The sequence below is a fragment of the Vipera berus genome (assembly GCF_964194415.1).
Source record: "Vipera berus genome assembly, chromosome: 5".
In the NCBI taxonomy this organism is placed as follows: domain Eukaryota; kingdom Metazoa; phylum Chordata; class Lepidosauria; order Squamata; family Viperidae; genus Vipera; species Vipera berus.
Genome location: NC_138207.1, coordinates 2,882,847 through 2,900,796, shown reverse-complemented (window position 1 = coordinate 2,900,796; position 17,950 = coordinate 2,882,847). Strand labels below are relative to the sequence as shown.

Sequence of the window (17,950 nt, the reverse complement as noted above, 5' to 3'; positions counted from 1 at the left end):
GGCGAAACGAGGCGCTCTGATTACCCCCTCCGGGAGACCGATTGGCCGGCCGGCGGGTGGAGGGGCGGGGTGGAGAAGGGGGCGCGGAGGCTGCCGCCAACCAGCGACGGGCGTTCGGCGCGAGAGGCAAAGGCGGCGCTCCGATTGGCCGGCGGTAACCGCTTATAAGTACGCGCGGCGGCGGAGTCCGCGTGCAGTGGAGGGAGGGCGCGCTAGTGGAAGGAGGGCCGCTCGCCGCTTACGGGTGAGGTTACGCAAGGGCGGGGCCTGCGGGGAAGGGCGGGGCCTGCTGGTGTCACGTAGGCGCCGGGGGATCCTTGCTGCCCTTCGCCGGGAAAGAACTGGCCGGGGAAGGTGAAACGTTGCGCGCGGGAGGGCACACGGCGACGGCTGCTGGGGTTGGAGGGGGATTTTTGGCATGGGTGCACGTCTGAATGCAAGCATGCCTGCATTGCATGCCCCTCCTTTTTGCCTGCAAGGCGTGTGTAAAGGACCAGCCTGGATAGGGGGAAGCAAGCAAGCCAAGCGGCTTGCAAAGCCCTGCAGCGGCCTTGCCCCATGTGCACCTGGGAGGCCATTTTGGACGGTGGGAGTGGAGGGTCGTCTCTCCAAGCAGAGCCCCTAACCCCCCCCCCCGGGACTTCAAACCAGAAAGGGAACAGGCCTCACGTGGAGGGGGTGGGGGGGTTCGGCGCGCGGCGTGGAGCGCTTGGCTGGCCGCCACGTGCCTCGGAGCACGTGGCCCAGCTGCGTCCTCACTTTGGAGAAGGGTGAGCCCGGGGGGGGGGGCGAGAGAGACCCCCCCCCGAGGAAGCACCTAAATATATATGATAAGCGCCTAATTGATATTATAGGCTCGATTTATATGCTGTGCAAAGTGTCTCTGGGCGGCTTTGCAGCGGCATAAATCCACCTTGCCTATGTTTTAAAGACCTGGGGACTCCAACTCCCAGAATCCCCCAGCCAGCTGCGTTTCCCCCCCCACACACACACCCACCTTCCTCTCCCAGGTCTTGAAAGTTGCAAGACTGGACACCCTTGGCATAAAGGGTGTAGAAGTGCCCAGAATGCTGCTTTGTGCACCTAACCCTAGGAAAATAACATATATATATATATATATATATATATATATATATATATATATATATATATATATATATATATATATATATATATATATATATATATATATATATATATATATATATATAAAATCTATACATTGGGTTGATGAAAGCTTGGGTTGGATTCAGGTGTGTTGTGGGAAACTTGTCCTGCTTTTCTTGTTTCTGTGACATTGAGGCTCAAGTTCCTTCTTGAGCCACGGTTTTTTTTTTTTTTGCTCCAATGGCTTGCCGTACTTTAAAGTTAAATTCCCTCTCTCCAGCCATAGTGGCGTGCCCTGACCTCTTTTGTCCTCTGGGATGGATGATGCAGAAATTGGACTCCAAATTTCTTGACAGCCCATATCTGGAGACCGAGTTAATGGCTCGCCTTTAAACTTAGCCAGGGGGATACTTGCTAGGAGGAGTGAAATCCTGCAATTGCTTTTAGTGGCTTAAGTGGAGAGGAGGAGGAAGCCTTGAGCTGTTAGTTAGCACTAGGCTTTGGTGTTTGCTGCAGCTGAATTGCACTCTTGGCTTATGGCTTTGCTGAATAAATGAACGTTGTTGGATTTTTCAGCCATGGTTTATATATACTTGAAAAGAGTTTGAGAGCCGCTTTCATTGTTCCCTCAGGCGAGGAAGCAGGAAACTGAGTTCTAATCCTGCCTTAGGTATGAAAGCTGGTTAAGTGACTTTGAGCCAGTCCCTTGCTCTCAACCCCGACCTACCTTGCTGGCTTGTGGGGAAAATGGGAGGAAGGCGTATTAGATATGTTTTCAACCCTGAGTTATTTATATAAATAATAAAGGGGATGAAAAACTAACACCCCCCCCCCCTCAAGTTAATTATAAAAGGAACTAATTTATGTCAAGTTTACATTACATTATAAAAATAAATTTAAAAAACTAATTTCAAAGAAGGACAAAGTCCAGTTGCCTCTTGAAAAAGCATCTTTGGGATAATTTTAAAAATCGAAGGAAACTACCTCTTTGGTATTCTGTGTCTCCCCGCCCTCTTTTTAATGTTAGAATTTTTAAAGATTTGTTTCTAATCAGAATGAAGGACTTTTTGTCTTGGTTTGTAATATTTTAGGAACTGTTTCTTGCTATGTGCCTATGTATATTTCCTTGTAAAAGAAAACAGTTTTAAGATTTTTTTAAAGCTATGAATGACTCCCCCTTCGGTGTCCTCTCCTTTCTTCATAAGGGACTTGCTTGAGGGGATTTGTCCAACCTCTTAATAATTATGGCTAAAAATACAGTAAACTGTAAATAGCAATTTTAGTTTTATTCCTTTCCTTATTGTTTCCATCGCGTTGCTTGCCTTTTCCTATGACTTCTTCCTGAATCAGCACCTGAGTTGTCCACCATAACATTAATTTTCCTTTTTAATCATTGCTAAGTTCCACACATGGAAGAAGCTATTTTGATAACACTTGGATGGAAAATAGAATTCAGTGAAGATGGGGGGGCATTGTAGGGCTGAGTCTAATTTGACAAACATAAATAGATCTGTACATGAGACTTGTTAGTTTATGTCTCCCCTTTAGGAAATTTATCTTTACCTTTAATATTACCAACTGGTAACGTTACTTTAAAACATGGAGGGAGTAAATTGGTTTAGAACCCATGGAGGAAGTAGCATAAATACTGTATATGTGGTTGGTATACACACACACACACACACACTACAGATATGTTGTAAAAATGCTATCGAGTATGCTTTTCTGCATTTGACACAATAGTAAAGTTTTACCTACAGAATTTTGTGCTTTTTATTTTAACAGTTTTAGAAGTGTGCCACAAATGCAGTCGGATACGTTTTTTTTGTATTTTTTTAAAAGTTGTATTAACACAAAAGAGCAATTTGGGCAGTTAGTCCAGTATTAGAAAGCCCTGCATGTGTAAATTGCATTTGCTTTTAAAAGATATGTAAATAATTTTGTTAGACGTTTGAATTTAGGAAATTTGAATGGAGGGTCAGGCTGAACCTGTTCATCTGTCGTTTTCTCTCAGATTTTTAGACTGCTGCTCTCAAATGTCAGATAAAAAGAGCAGATAAAAGGGGTCAATGTGTGTGGGAAAGACCTTTGGTTGGGCTTAAAGATATTGAAAAGTGTTTTAATATTTTGAGATCCGTAAGTTTCTCTCATGTTTTTTTTCTTCTCCTGAAATGACTCCATATTCATGCGTTCCAACTGAAGATTAACTTCTAATTGTTGCAACAGTACTTTAAACTGGATAGACTCAGCCAACTTCAATAGTTCCTTTACAAATGTGAAGTCTTTGAATAGTGTAGCTGCATAGCTTGCTATGTTCAAACGGTAACCAGTTCCTTTCTGCATAGGTGACTTGTATTACAAAAAAAAAAGTCAGCCATTTATGAAAGATAATTTTTCATAGCCTGGGCAGTGACCCATGAACCCTTTTCCCCCCCTTTATTTGTTTAAATGCAAATGTAGTTCCTTATTTTAGCTAATATTGAAAGGAAATAGACCCAGTTTGCTGCTTCCTCAGAAAGCAGTAATTTTACGTTTGTTTCTTGTTCAGACAATTAGGGAAGAGCATACAAGCATGAAGCTTTTCAATGCGTCCCAGTAAGTAAAGATAAATCGGAAGAGCTTGTTACAAAAGAGCTACGTTCCATTTTTTTATTTATTCGACTTTTCTGTTGTAAAGTACTAAGTTGCCTCTCTGTTAACATTTGCAGTGGCGCATTGCTTCCTATCTTCTCCTGAAAGGCGGGGTCTGATTTGCTTCTTATCTCATGCCTAGCAGCCCAAATTAGCCAGAAAACATCCAGTTTTCCTTGAAACGGTTAATCTCTTCTAGCCAGAACATGTGCAGGCACCCAAGAGCTTGCCAAAGGATTAAGATTTCTATCGTTGCCTTGCAACTTCTTGCTCAACTGTAAAATACTCTTCCATTACCTTGATTCTAAATATACAGCTGCAGTGTTTCACTTCACAACTGTGGCAAAAGAAAAAGTTACAGAAGGGGGCAGAAGTCCCTTAGCTGCCTTGCTTAGCAACAGAACGGTTGGGCTGGACTGTGGTCATAAGCTAAGGACCGCCTGTATATCGCTTTCCGATGAGCACTATGGAAAGGGGAAGCAAAGGGAGATAAATTGTCGGCCTAAAGGCACACTGTGAGATGATATAATTGCAATTTAATAATAATAAAGTTGAAAGGGACCTTGGAGGTCATCTAGTCCAACCCCCTGCTCAGGCAGGAAACACTATCATTTCAGACAAATGGCTCTCTAGTCTCTTCTTGAAAACTTCCATTGTTGGAGCATTCACAGCTTCTGGAGGCAAGGAGTTCCACTGGTTAATTGTTTTCACTGTCACAAAGTTTCTTCTTAGTTCCAGGTTGCTCCTCTCCTTGATGAGTTTCCATCCGTTGCTTCTTGTCCTGCCTTCGTGCACTTTGGAGAATAGCCTGACTCCCTCTTCTTTGGGGCAGCCCCTGAGATGTTGGAAGGCTGCTATGCTGTCCCCCCTCGTCCTTCTCGCCATTAAACTAGACACACCCAATTCCAGCCACCGTTCTTTGTATGTTTTAGCCTCCAGTCCCCTAATCATCTTTGTTGCTCTTCTCTGCACTCTTTTTCCACAGCCTCAATATCTTTTTTTACACTGTGGTGACCAAAACTGGATGCCACATTCCAAGTGTGGCCGTACCAAGGTCTTGTAAAGCGGTATTAGCGCTTCACGCGCGCACGATCTTGATTCCATCCTTTAAATTTAAAAGCAATTTGTGTTCTGAGCCATCCTGATAGTTCTCGGCTGGCTGGATGCCTTGAAATGCTGCGTCTGAAATGGGAAATGGACGTGCATGTGTGTTTGTTCTCAACTGCTCTGTTCTTAGTGCTAATCCTGCTTTTGTCTAGATCTTTTAATCCCAAACCTACATTTCTGTTGATTTTTTTATATATATATTTCCTGTTTTAGGACAGTGTAGGAAATACGTCTTTGGACTCACAGCTGTTCGGCTTTCTAAGTTTCTTGTACAAATTACAATGGAAAATGCAATTCAGAGCTATTTTCTAAATGTAGATTTTTGCTGACGGCCACCTCCACTACAGGGTGGTCCTCAGCTTACAACCATAATTGAGCCCAAGGTCCCTCCTAACTGAGACGTTTGCTAAGTGAGTTTTTTTGCCCCATTTTATACAACCTTTTTTTGCCACAGTTGTTAACTGAATCACCGCAATCATTTAAGCTAGTACAGGGGTCTTCCAGCTTGGCCCTTTCGTGACTTGTGGACTTCAACTCCCAGAATTCCTCTGCCTGGCTGAGGAATTCTGGGAGTTGGAAGTCCACAGGCCATGAAAGGGCCAAGCTGGAAGACCCCTGAGCTAGTAGCATGGCATTGACTTAATGGTTAGCAGGTCGCAAACGGGGCATCACGTGACCCCGGGTTACTGCGCCCGTCCTAAATACGAGTCCGTTGCCAACCGGCTGAATTTTGATCCCGCGACCGTGAGGATGTTGCAACGGCCATTAAGTGTGAAAAGTCCCTTTTCACAAGATTGAACGCTCGCCAAACGTAAGTTGAGGACTAGGCGTGCCTAAGGCACTTGAAACTTCAGGCCTAGACTTCTCAGTCCTTCCAAATAAGCACCTTTGTTTGCTTTCCAGTCCCGGAATACAAGACCGTGTCTGTACCCTTAAAAGTTTTGATTAATTCCCTGGGTCGGGGTCGGGGGGGGGCGTCTTGTGTTCTGCCTCTCAAGTCGAGAGAGGATGGCGCCGGCTGCAGGAGCGGTCTGCTTTCAGTTGCTGTTAGCAGAAGGTCAGCGAGCTCAACTGCGACGCTGGAGACGATAATTCCAGCTAATGCCGGGAAACCGCATTATTCCGTCGATAATGCAGTAACTGCAAGAGCAGATGGGTGTGGTTCTTCAGTCTCTCTGGGGAATAGATGCCGTCTTCTCACACCCTTAAAAAAAAAGAGTTGGAAGGGACCTTGGGGGTCTTCTAGTCCAGGGGTCCCCAACCCCCCCGCCCCGTGGACCGGTACCGGGCCGCGGCATGCCAGCAACCGGTCCGCACCAACAAGCGCAGCCCCATCCATGAGATGCAGGCAGCACACAAAACCACGCACCCTTCGGGCCACGGAAAAACCTCTCTCCACGGAACCGGTCCCTGGTGCCCCAAGGTTTGGGGGGACCTCTGTTCTAGTCCAACTCCCCTGCTCAGGGGAGGAGACCCTATACCAGGGGTCCCCAATCTTTGGGGCACCAAGGACCGGTTCCGTGGAGAAAAGTTTATCCGTGGACCGGAGAGAGTGTGGGGTTCATGTGCTGCCTGCATCCCGTGGATGTGGCTTTGCTTGTTTGTGTGGACCGGTTGCTGGCATGCCATGGCCCAGTACCAGTCCATGGACCGGGGGTTGGGGACCCCAGTCCTATACCATTCCAGACAAATAGTTGTCCGATCTCTTCTCAAGAACCTCCAGTGATGGAGCAGCCACAACTTCTAGAGGCAGGTTGTTCCACAGGTGAATTGTCCTCACTGTCAGGAAATTCCTCCTTAGTTCCAGGTTGGTGTGCTTCCATCCGTCACCTCTTTGTCTTGCCTTCTAGTGCTTTGCAGAATAGGTGGGAACCCCCCCCCCATTTTTTGTGACAGCCCCTCAAATATTGGAAGGCTGCTGTCACGTCAACTTCTAGTCCTTTTCCTTAGACGTACCCAATTCCTACAAACTTGCTTTTTATATGCCTTCATGTAATCTAGTGCACAAGTCGTGCATTAAACTCTCATCAGTTGTAATCTAATGGGCAAGCTGCATAACGGTACAGCTTGTACCCTGTTCACCACGATCTTCTAAACTTGCGTTATTAAAACAAATTGTAATTAATTTCTAGAAGACCCGGTAGCTGTGCCATTGTCAATTTTGTTTTCACGCCAACAAAACGTTGCTAAGTTGCTGTGTGTTTTCTGACTTCTAGGTTGCAGTTGAGGAGCTGAAGGACTCTGGAATTATGAATCACGCCAGGAAAGCAATATTTAACGTGGTAAGGAGGTTGTATTTATTAGAATGAATGTGTCTGTCCTCTGTTTTTTCAACCCATTGCTGTAAACCAGGGGTAGGCAACCTTGGCTCTTTTATGACTCGTGGACTTCAACTCCCAGAATTCCTCAGCCAGCCATGCTGAGGAATTCTGGGAATTGGAAGTCCACGAGCCAAGGTTGCCTACCCCTGCTGTAGACAGTCCTTGGTTAGCCACCACTTGTTCAGCGACCGTTTAAGGCAGGGGTCCCCAACCCCCGGTCCGCACAAACATGCAAAGCCCCATCCTCGGGATGCAGGCCGCACACAAAACCACACCCCCTCCGGTCCACGGAAAAAAAACTTCACGTAACCGGTCCCTGGTGCCCAAGAGGTTGGGGGATCTCTGGTTTAAAGTAGGATAGTGGTTATAATTGGTCTGACCTTCTCGGCGCTTCCACGGTCGCATGAACGCAATCTGGGTGCTTGGCAGCCGGCTGGCGGCGACATACGTGGGCATGTGTTTGTGATTGGCAAGCTTCCCGGCTGACCCACAAGCAAAGTCGGCGGGGAGGCCAACAGGGAAGGCGGCAAGTTGTTGCGGGAAGCCCGCCCCATGCGCCTTTCTCCAGCCCCTCTGCACTCAACCGCCGCTTGCATACCCTTCCCCAAGCCTTGCTGTGCTCCTATCATGCGTTGGGAGGGGCCTCAGAGGTCATCTAGTCCAGCTCCCTGCTCACGCGAGAGACTCTGCCTACACCGTTTCAGACAAATGGCTGTCCAGTCCTTTCTTAAAAGCCTCCAGCATTTAGACCAGAGGCCCCCAGCCTTTTGGGCACCACAGACCGGTGCCGTGGAGAAAGGTTTTTCCGTGGACCAGAGGGGGTGTGGTTTTGTGGGCTGCCTGCATCTCACGGACGGGGCTTTGCTTGTTTTTGTGGACCAGTTGCTGGCATGCTGCGGATCGGTGCCGGTCCAGGGACTTGGGGTTGGGGACCCCTGGTTTGGAGCACCCACAACTTCTGGAGGCAAGTCGTTCCACTGGTTGATTGATCTCACTGTCAGAACACCCGTCCACCCTCTCTCATCTGGCATTAGCTCTGCAACCCCAACTGTAATCGGGGTGCCCCTTCTCCGCCCCCTGTGCACCTCCCCCAAGCCCTCTTACACCCAGCAGTAGCCAATGGCCTTACCCACCCAGGACTTCAATTAACCAGTGAAACTCCTTGCCTCCAGAAACGGTGAATGCTCCAACACTGGAGGCTTTTCAAGAAGAGACTGGACAGCCGTTTGTCTGAAATGGTCTAGGGTTTCCTGCCTGAGCAGGGGTTGGACTAGATGACCTGCAAGGTCCCTTCCAACTTTATTATTATTATTATTCCTAATTGCAAGGCCTTTTCACTGACTTTGGTTGATGGAAGCTGGCTGGAAGTTACAAGGAGGTGCCTGCTGAGTGATCCACGATGCTCACTTAACAAGGGCACGGCATTGCACATTTTGCCTGCAAAGGAAATCCCACACCCACTTGCTGTTGTAACTCAAGGACCATGTGTCAATCAAAGACATCCCTTCTTTTGCAGGTGGCCCCAGTCTGTTTTAGCCATTGGTACGCTGTTAAGGCCTGCTGAAAATTGCTGGCTATGTGTTGGCTAACCAGCAAACTCGGTCTGCCTGTTTTTTTAACTCCTACATGTCAGACCACAGTGTAATGAGCTAGCCTCCAGGCAGCAAGCAGAAGAATGAGGCAACCTCTGACTTCAGTGCTAGCTTGATTTCAGGGCTGTTGAAATGTGTGAAGAAAGAATTTCAGCTCCTGTGCCTCCAGCACAACAGAAAGATTAAGGAGGAGACAGTGGTTTGTTCTAGTGGCGAAGACACCAGGCTAAAATATAGGAAACACTTGAGTTCTGGTCCTCTCTTAGCCATGAAAGCTGGCTGTGTGACTGTGGACCAATCACCAGGAGGCGGAGAGTTCTAGTTCCGCCTTAGCCATGAAAGCTGGCTGGGTGACTTTGGGCCAATCGCCAGGAGAAAGGGAGTTCTAGTCCCACCTTAACCATGAAAGCTGGCTGGGTGACTGTGGACCAATCACCAGGAGGCGGAGAGTTCTAGTCCCGCCTTAGCCATGAAAGCTGGCCGAGTGACTTTGGGCCAATCACCAGGAGACAGGGAGTTCTAGTCCCACCTTAACCATAAAAGCTGGCTGGGTGACTGGGCCAATCACCAGGAGACGGGGAGTTCTAGTCCCACCTTAACCATGAAAGCTGGCTAGGTGACTTTGGGCCAATCACCAGGAGACGGGGAATTCTAGTCCCACCTTAACCATGAAAGCCGGCTGGGTGACTTTGGGCCAATCACCAGGTGACAGAGTTCTAGTCCAGCGAAAGCCAGCTGGGTGACTTTGGGCTAATCGGCAAGAAACTGAACAACATCAGAATATTAAAACAAACATACAAATTGCACAATTTATGTATACCATTTAAGATTTAAATCTTGAGGGAAGAGATGGTTATTTGCCAGCATCTTAAATGCTGAAAGAGGGAGCCACTAGTGTGCGCACCAGTGTGTCAAACCCCTGACAACGGGGGGGGCATCTTCGGAAGGGTCTCTCTCGATCCGGATAACGGGGGAAATTTTAGCAACCGTCTCGCTTAGCAACGTGAATTCTGGAGTCCGTTGTTGGCCGTAAGCCCAGGACTGCCTGTCTTTGAGTGGCCCACAAGGCCTTCCTGCTCAGCTGAGCTTGTGCCCTTTCTTGTGCAAGGCCCTTTTGCTCATCCTCCTCCTCCTCCTCCTCCTCCGTCTAGTTTGGGGCAGAGCCCCTTTCCTACACCCGCTTCAGCTTGGCCCGGCAGCCGGACGGGGACAGCAGCCATGTGGAAATGAAGCTCTCGGCCGAGGAAGAGGAAGGCGGAGAAAACGGCACCATCCACCACCTTCCCCCCAGGAAAGGCAGCGCCCGAAGCCCCCGGCACCTGGGCATCCTCTGCGGAGTATCCGCCCTGCTCTTCCTGATAGGTAAGGGGGGGCGGGGGTGGGGGCGGGGATGCTGGCCTAAATGGTTGGCTCTTGGAGTTGGAATGTGAGCCAGCCGTGTGATGTCGGCCTAAAGGCACACTGGTTCTCGGGGTCTTCCAAGAGAAGCATAGGCAGTCTTTGACTCGGTGACGGTTAGGGCCAGCCTTTCCGTCGCTCAGCAAGGCAGTTTGATAAGCGAGCCGGGCCCAATTACACTACCGCGTTGGTCACCGTCGTTAAGCGAATCGGGGCACTTGTTGAGTTGGTTGTCGTGGGAAATTCTGATCCCAGCTGTGATCGCACGGCGAGGACCGCCTGTGTAATGTCCAAGTTACGGGAAATAGATCTACTTTGGTCTGATCCCACAGTTGCCCTCCTCTTCGCTCTGCAAGCCCCCCTCCCTTCCAGCACTGATGATGCTCCCTAGCTGGGTGTTGAAAGGTCTGCAAGAAAGCCACCCAGCTCAGAGAAAGCACCAAGGACCCCACAGCTACCGATACACCCCCCCACTAAGAGCAAATTAACCTTTGTCCATAAAACGCCTTCCTTTTTCATATACAGATGGTCCTCAGTTGGGGACCGTTCCAACTTACAATAGCGCCCAGCGGGGTGATAACCACCAGTCCTCGTCCTTATAAGGGTGGCGGTCATGTGATCGGCAACTGGCTTACACTTAACCAGGGTTATAAAGTCCTGTGAGCACGTGAGCGTGATTTTATGACCTTATTTGCGGTGTCCGTCCTGGAAGCACAAGCCAGCAGGAGGCTGCAAATGGCCATCGGGTCGATGTCCCGCTTAACAATGTTGCAGGGGTTCACGTAATGAGGGCTATTGGAAGCGCCCCAATTTCCATCGCTCCGTGGCACAGTCAGGTGACATTGCACTTTAGGGATGAAAATCCTGGGCCCCTGCGAGCGTTGCTCAGCGAGGGCTACCGAGTAAACTTTTTAAAATAATAATCGTGGAGCCATCGATAGAATCGTGCTGTTATTCGGTGGGTTATTGTTACAGAAGTGGCTAGCATTTACTGTTTTCGTCCCAAGGAAAAAGCTGAGAGCATAATTCTATTAAGTAACCGAACTGCGTTGAAAGAGGTGGGAAGTCGCTGCTTTTTATTTCTTTTTTGTCCTCACTTTATCCCTTCCCCACTATTTGCCACTGTCTTTATTTTCATTTGTCTTTCGTGTTAAAAAAAAACAACTCTTTTCAACAACGTCTACGGAGTTTCTCAGTCCTTGCAGGTCACCGTTGTCGCAAGGGTGCTTTTTGCAAAAGGCAATTGGACTTCCTTGGTTTTTGGTTTTTTTCCCCCCCTCCTTGAAAATCTTCCTCTTCTCATCCCAAAAGCTTCTTCGCTTCTAACTTCGGAGGAAGCAAAACGGTTTCTAAGACCAAAAACGAAGGAAGTCCAGTTGCTTTTGCTTCTCAGCGAGGCAGATGTGTGTGAATTGGGCTGTTCTTTTCAGCGTTGCGTCTTCAGGCAGTAAATCCTGACCTCTTCCTTCGCCAGGATTTCTCTTTGGCTACATCACTTTCCGCGCCCGGATGCAACAAGTGGCGACGTGTAGCAACGGGGCCGGCTCCTCGAACAACGAGGCCCACTATTCCCCCGAATACTCTGTAACCAGCAACAACGCCCCCTCCGATCCAATGCTGTATTGGGGTGACTTGAAGAAATTATTGGCCAGTCGGCTAGCCAGGGCGAGATTCCAAGACAAGATCCGGTAAGGATTTCCAGAAAGTCGCTTGGAAAAGCTCTTCTGATGATGATGATGAAGAAGAAGAAGAAGAAGGGTTTCAGCATGTGGGCAGCTGCAGCTCTGGCTGTGTGGGATGCAGGAAGGGACTTTGGAGGTCTTCTAGTCCATCCCCCTTGCTCAAGCAGGAAACCCTATAGCAGTGGTGGTGAACCTATGGCACGCGTGCCGGGGGGGCACTCAGAGCCCTCTCTGTGGGCATACGCGCCGTTGCCCCAGTCCCGCAGCCTTATCCTCACCAGCAGCCCCCCCCCCCAGGAGGAGAGTTGCCCCCGGGCATGGCCCACGCAGAGCAGCTAAGGATGTGGCAGCAGGGGACAAGATTCCACCCTTGCACCCCGTTGCACGCAGATGATAGTGCAGGGTGTGAGTGGAGGCGCTGCAGGACCACCTGGGTGATCTGTGGAGGCGGTGGGTGGCCCTGCGGGCTGAAGCAGGGGCAGAGCGGTTGGGCTGGGGGGACCGGGGTGTTTTTTGGGCACTCGGTCTCTAAAAGGTTTGCCACCCATGCCCTATACCCGTGGTGGCGAACCTGTGGCACGCGTGCCACATGTGGCACCCAGAGCCCTCTCTGTGGGCACTTGCCCCGTCGCCCCAGTCCTAGGCCTTCAGCTGGGTTTTATAAAACCTTTTCGCTTCAGGCCTCCGCCGCTGTGCAAAAACAAAAAAAAAAAGGTTCAATCAACTTCAACTTAACTTCTCGCGGGGGAAAAAAAGATCTCGCAAAGTTGGAATTGATTGATTGAACTTTTCAGTCCCACTGCAGCCACGCCCACCCGGCACCCGATGATACACAAGTGGGTTTTGGGTTGCAGTTTGGATACTCGGTCTCTGAAAGGTTCGCCATCACTGACCTATACCATTTCAGACAAATGGTTGTCTCGTCTCTTCTTAAAAGCATCCGGTGACAGAGCGCCCACAACTTCTGAAGTTCAGTGATTAATTGTTCTCACTGTCAGGAAGTTTCTCCTTAGTTCCAGGTTGCTTCTCTCCTTGATGTGTTTCCATCCGTTGCTTCTCGTCCTGCCTTCAGGCGCTCTGGAGAATAGCTTGACTTCCTCTTCTTTGGGGCAGCCCCTGAGATACTGGAACATTGGCTATCATGTCACCCTTAGTCCTTCTCTTCATTAGACTAGATATACCCAATTCCTCCTCATAGATTTTAGCCTCCTAATCCTCTTCGTTGCTCTTCTCTGCACTCTTTCTTAGGGTCTCAAACTCTTTTTTTATATTGTGGCTGTCACGGTTCCGATTATAGAGAGAAGAAGAAAGCAGAAGTCCGTTGCTTGTGAATTCCTCAAAGAACATGTTTATTGGTTACATACAAAGTATGGGCACGGGTCAAAAGCGAAACCTAGTCTGAATTGCCCACAAAAAAAATTACCCAGTCACAATGTATGAAGTCCCACCCTCAGGAATATGCATTTTACTACGTTCCCGAATAGAAATGTTGGGCAGGCTTTCTAATATACCGCCCCGCCTCTAGTCCCGGGAATAAGAGATGACCTTGGTTCCCATGGGACAGAATATTGTTTAGACGAGTAGAGAGAGAGTAATAATAATAATAGGAAGGGATCTTGCAGGTCATCTAGTCCTGCTCAGGCAGGAAACTCCATAGGATTTCAGACAAATGGCTGTCCAGTCACTTCTTAAAAGTGGAGCATTCACCACTTCTGGAGGCAGGTTGTTCCACTGGTTAATTGTTCTGTCAGGAAGTTTCTCCTTAGCTCCAGGTTGCTTTTCTCTCCTTGATTAATTTCCATCTGTTGCTTCTTGTCCTGCCTTCAGGCGCTTTGGAGAAGAGCTTGACTCCCTCTTCTTTGGGGCAGCCCCTGAGATACTGGAACGCTGCTATCATGTCACCCCTCACCCTTCTCTTCATTAAACTAGACAGACCCAATTCCAGAATGAGACAGGGAAAGAGGGCTGCAGCTAGCCTACTTGTAGAGATGGCAGGAGTGAGCAAAAATGGATGCAACATTCCAAGTGTGGAGCGTCACCAAGGCATCCTAAAGTGGTATTAACACTGTGTGAAGATGGGGGTGTGACAGAACTCCTGACTTTCGATTTATTGGCATTTTCTTTCAGGTCAGTGTCCTCCGGCAATCACGAAGCCGGCAGTTTACGGGATGAGGTTCTGGCCAATGACATCCACGAACAGTTTAAGTTATTCAAGTTGGACAAAGTCTGGGAGGATGAGCATTATGTCCGTCTCCAAGCCAGGTAGGAGGTTTGGCTCGCAATAATTCGGGGAGGTCTTCCTTTCAACTGCATTTAGCAAAGGTTGCCATTTGGATTCCCGATCCCATGAGCAAGTCTCACGAAAAATAAATCGCTTTAGGAAAGAGCCAGTTTGGTCTAGAGGTTAGGAGACTAGAAAGAAAGAAATTGTGAGGACCAGCATAGACATGAAAGCCGGCTGGGTGACTTTGGGCCAATCAACAGGAGACGGTGAATTCTAGTCCCGCCTTAGGCATGAAAACCAGCTGGGTGACTTTGGGCCAATCACCAGGAGGTGGTAAGTTCTAGTCCTGCCTTAGGCATTGAAAACCCATCTGGGTGACTTTGGGCCAATCACCAGGAGACTGAGTTCTACTCCTGCCTTAGGCATGAAAGCCGACTGGGTGACTTTGGGCCAATCACCAGGAGACGGTGAGTTCTAGTCCCACTTTAGGCATGAAAGCCGGCTGGGTCACTTTAGTCTAATCTAATCTGCCTCTTTAAGGAGGGCGCTCCAACCTTGGCCGCTTTTAAAAGTGCGGTGGATGTTTTAAAATGCAGTATTTTGAAGCGTGGAGTGATGGCCGGGTTCCTGTATTTATTTTATTTTTTTTAGGTCTACAAATGCCGTTTTTTTGGGAGATGCTGGAAACACAATCCTGGAGGCCTCCGATGCGTTTGTAGCCTATAGTAAAAACGGAGAAGTTTCGGTAAGTCTCTCCTACAAGACTTCTTCCCACTTCGCCGCAGCCCGGTGGCCAAGAGCTCAGGGCCAGATCCCGGACTGCGGACCCTAGTTTGTGGGGGAACCCCCGTCTTAGACCACTTGATGGTGCTATGTTGGCTAACCAAGCTTCTCCGTTCTAGGGCAAGCTGGTTTTTGCCAATTATGGCCTGAAGGAAGATTTCAAAGCCCTCCTAGGCCAAGGTATCGTCATGAATGGCACGGTGGTCATTGTGAGAGCCGGCAGCATTACTTTTGCTGAGAAGGTAAAATGATTTGTAAACAATCGATCTTCACAGAGTGATTCTGGGCGGTATACAGATAAGACCTAAAAACTGTGTACTTCAAACACAAAGCGGATTAAAAGCAGGGATGAAATGTTTTAAATGTCCTGGTTCCAACACATGAAACTCTTCAAAAGAACTTCAAGGCATTGTTTACCTTAAGGCAGTGATGGCGAACCTTTTAGAGACCGAGTGCCCAAACTACAACCTAAAACCCACATGTATCGTCGGGTACCGGGTGGGCGTGGCCCATTGGGTAGGCGTGGCTGCGGTGGTAATGGCAGACTGGGTGGGACTAAAAAGTTCAATCAATTCCAACTTCGTGAGATCTTTTTTTTCCCCGCGAGAAGTTGAAATTGATTGAACTTTTTTTTTTTTTTGCACATGGCAGCAGAGGCCTAAAGCGAAAAGGTTTTATAAAACCCAGCTGAAGGCCTAGGACTGGGGCAACAGTGCGCATGCCCACAGAAAGGGCTCTGCGTGCCACAGGTTCGCCACCACGGCCTTAAGGAATCTTTTATTCGAATAGCAGAATATCGGCACTTACATAATCGAAGCCATAATGGTGGGCACATAATATCAAAGCACAATTCCCTCCTCCAATTAACAGTCACAAATCATGTTCCCCAATTAGCTTGAATCGCGGGCTTCTTCTCCAGCCCGCCAATTCTTTTATCAGCTCTGGGCTCAGTAACCTTGATTCCCACGCTGAGTTTAGTGTTGTCTAGCCGGATTCTCGTTCACATCCACTCCTCCCAGCATCGCCTAACTCGAAAAGGGAAAAGATGGCTAACGTTTCCATCTGTTGTCAATGCAAAAACACGTGCGATGTTAGCAGCCTTGACATTCAAATTCAGAATTAAAAGCCGGGGGGGGGGGCGGGGGAAGTCTTTTCAAGGCTGCAGGAGGGCCCCAAGCGAGTCGGCAGAATTGGCATGCCACGAGCAGCGGAAAACGTGACACTTCCCCCCCCCCCCACAAAAAACCACAAACAGAGTGTAAAAGTTAAGAGAAAAAAAAACCAAGCGGCGGGCAAATTGGGTGTCTGTTCCAAGAGTTGGCATTCTCCGTTGCCCAATCCGGTTACCTAAAAAGAAAAAAAGAAAAAAAAACCGGATGTGGTGAAGGAGAAAAATTCTAGAAGGCACCTTTTGTGAGGCTTACTATGCCTTTCCGTCTCGGTCAATCATAACGTCCTATTGTCAATTTTTAAAAAAGGGGGGGACCCCCACTAATGTAAATAAAGGCCGTAAAAGAAAGAGCTAGCTAGCCGAATAAATTGCAAAATATAACCTTCATTCCTGTCGTTCCCACATTAATGTGGGACTGAGGGGTCCTCTGCTTGCTTAAGCTGGATTGCTTCCTTGGCTGCGTTTCATTACCGTGGGCCACCCCTTGGACGCTTTTCCACCCACCTGTTTAAAAACACCACCTATCTCCTCCTAAGGTTGCCAATGCCGAGGCACGGGGCGCTGTCGGAGTGTTAATCTACCCGGATCCTTTGGATTACCAGAACCTTGGAGAAAGGGAGGCCCTGTTTGGACACGTGAGTTTCGAACCCTTCTCTTGTCCGTGAACTTCTCCTGCCTCTTTTTTAAAGGAGGGCTCTCCAACCAACCTGGGCCGCTTTTAAAAGAGCGGTGGGCTTTTTTCTGGGAGTTGAAAGCAATTACTCCAACAAAAGCAATTACTCCCCCCATGAACAACAGCCAAAATTAAGTGAGGTTTGCCTCCCAGTGACACGTCTGGTGTGTTACGCGCTCCAGAGACTTGCTTGTCGGTTGCTTTTAGTGTCCCAAGGACCACAAATGTTTTTTGGAAAAAAAAAACAATATACAATGAGTAAACCCCCCCCCCCGACCGAGGTTGTCTTAAAATTAGCGTGTCTGCTTGCTTTCCCCCCCCCCCCCCCCACTTTTTCTCGCCCTCCTGTTTGGAAATCCAGTCCTTCAGCGTGGACGTCTCAGGGCTGTGATGGTCTTAATAAAACAAAACTCTTTTTTTGGCTCAAGAAGGAGGAAAATAAAGTAGCTGTGCAGATAGTCCTTGACTTACGACCACGATTGAGCAAGACAGTTGTTAACGTGAGTTTTGTCCCCTTGGATGACCTTCCTTGCCCACAGCCGTTAAGTGAAACGCCGCAGTTAAGTCAGTAACACAGGGTGGTTCGGCAAAATCTGCCTTCCCCATTGGCTTGTTTCAAAATATGAGTCAGTTGCCAAGTGTCTGAATTTTGATCGCGTAACCGCGAGGATGTTGCAACGGTCGTGAGTGTGAAAAACTCATAAGTCCCTTTTCTTTCATTGGCTGCTGTAATTTGGAACGGTCAGTAAACAAATGTTTGTAAGTTGGGGACATCCTCTAATCCAGGGCTTTTCAACCAGTGGCACGGGTACCGCCTGTGGTACCTTGGCACCTGGCAGGTGGTACGCGACCATCCTAGAAAAATGGTAGCGCGGGAAGGGAATGAGCTGAACCGGTGGCAGCACCGCCCAAGCCTGAGCGAGAGACGGCTGGAGCTGCAGGGCTGTCGGGGCTCAGCGGAAGCACCAGGATCAGCGCCAGGATCCAGCTGGAGCTCAGCACTGATCCTGGTGCTTCCGTTGAGCCCAGAAGAAGCGCCGTTCAGCTGGAATGTTGCAGCATCTCCAGGGTCTTGTGATTTACATCCAGACGCTTGGCAACTGATTCATATTTATGACGGTCACAGTGTCCCAGGGTCATGTGAAGTGACCAAAACCTTCTGCAACCACCCATCAAGGGGGGGGGGGGGAATAAAAACCAAACACACCCCACCCCACCCCCGCTGCCAATCCTCAACAGAAATGCTCACAACAACCTCAGA

The 17,950-nt window shown here is 48.7% G+C and overlaps 1 protein-coding gene across 3 annotated transcripts in view; it reads left to right on the top strand.

The window, feature by feature from the left end:
- Window positions 1–204: 204 nt before the first annotated feature.
- The window catches only part of TFRC (transferrin receptor), a 38,868-nt gene continuing 21,122 nt past the window's right edge, over window positions 205–17,950 (top strand). For 2 of the 3 annotated variants that reach the window (XR_014026647.1, XM_081329441.1), the window contains exons 1-8: window positions 205–244; window positions 7,062–7,127; window positions 9,910–10,120; window positions 11,631–11,844; window positions 13,966–14,100; window positions 14,714–14,807; window positions 14,965–15,087; window positions 16,553–16,651. Coding sequence is in view for 2 of the 3 variants with exons in the window: in XM_081329441.1 (XP_081185567.1) it covers window positions 7,095–7,127; window positions 9,910–10,120; window positions 11,631–11,844; window positions 13,966–14,100; window positions 14,714–14,807; window positions 14,965–15,087; window positions 16,553–16,651 (909 nt within the window). In the remaining variant the exon portion in view is untranslated. Of the gene's footprint in view, window positions 355–7,061; window positions 7,128–9,909; window positions 10,121–11,630; window positions 11,845–13,965; window positions 14,101–14,713; window positions 14,808–14,964; window positions 15,088–16,552; window positions 16,652–17,950 lie in introns of all 3 variants that reach the window. The other variant, XM_081329442.1, reaches the window with a different exon arrangement.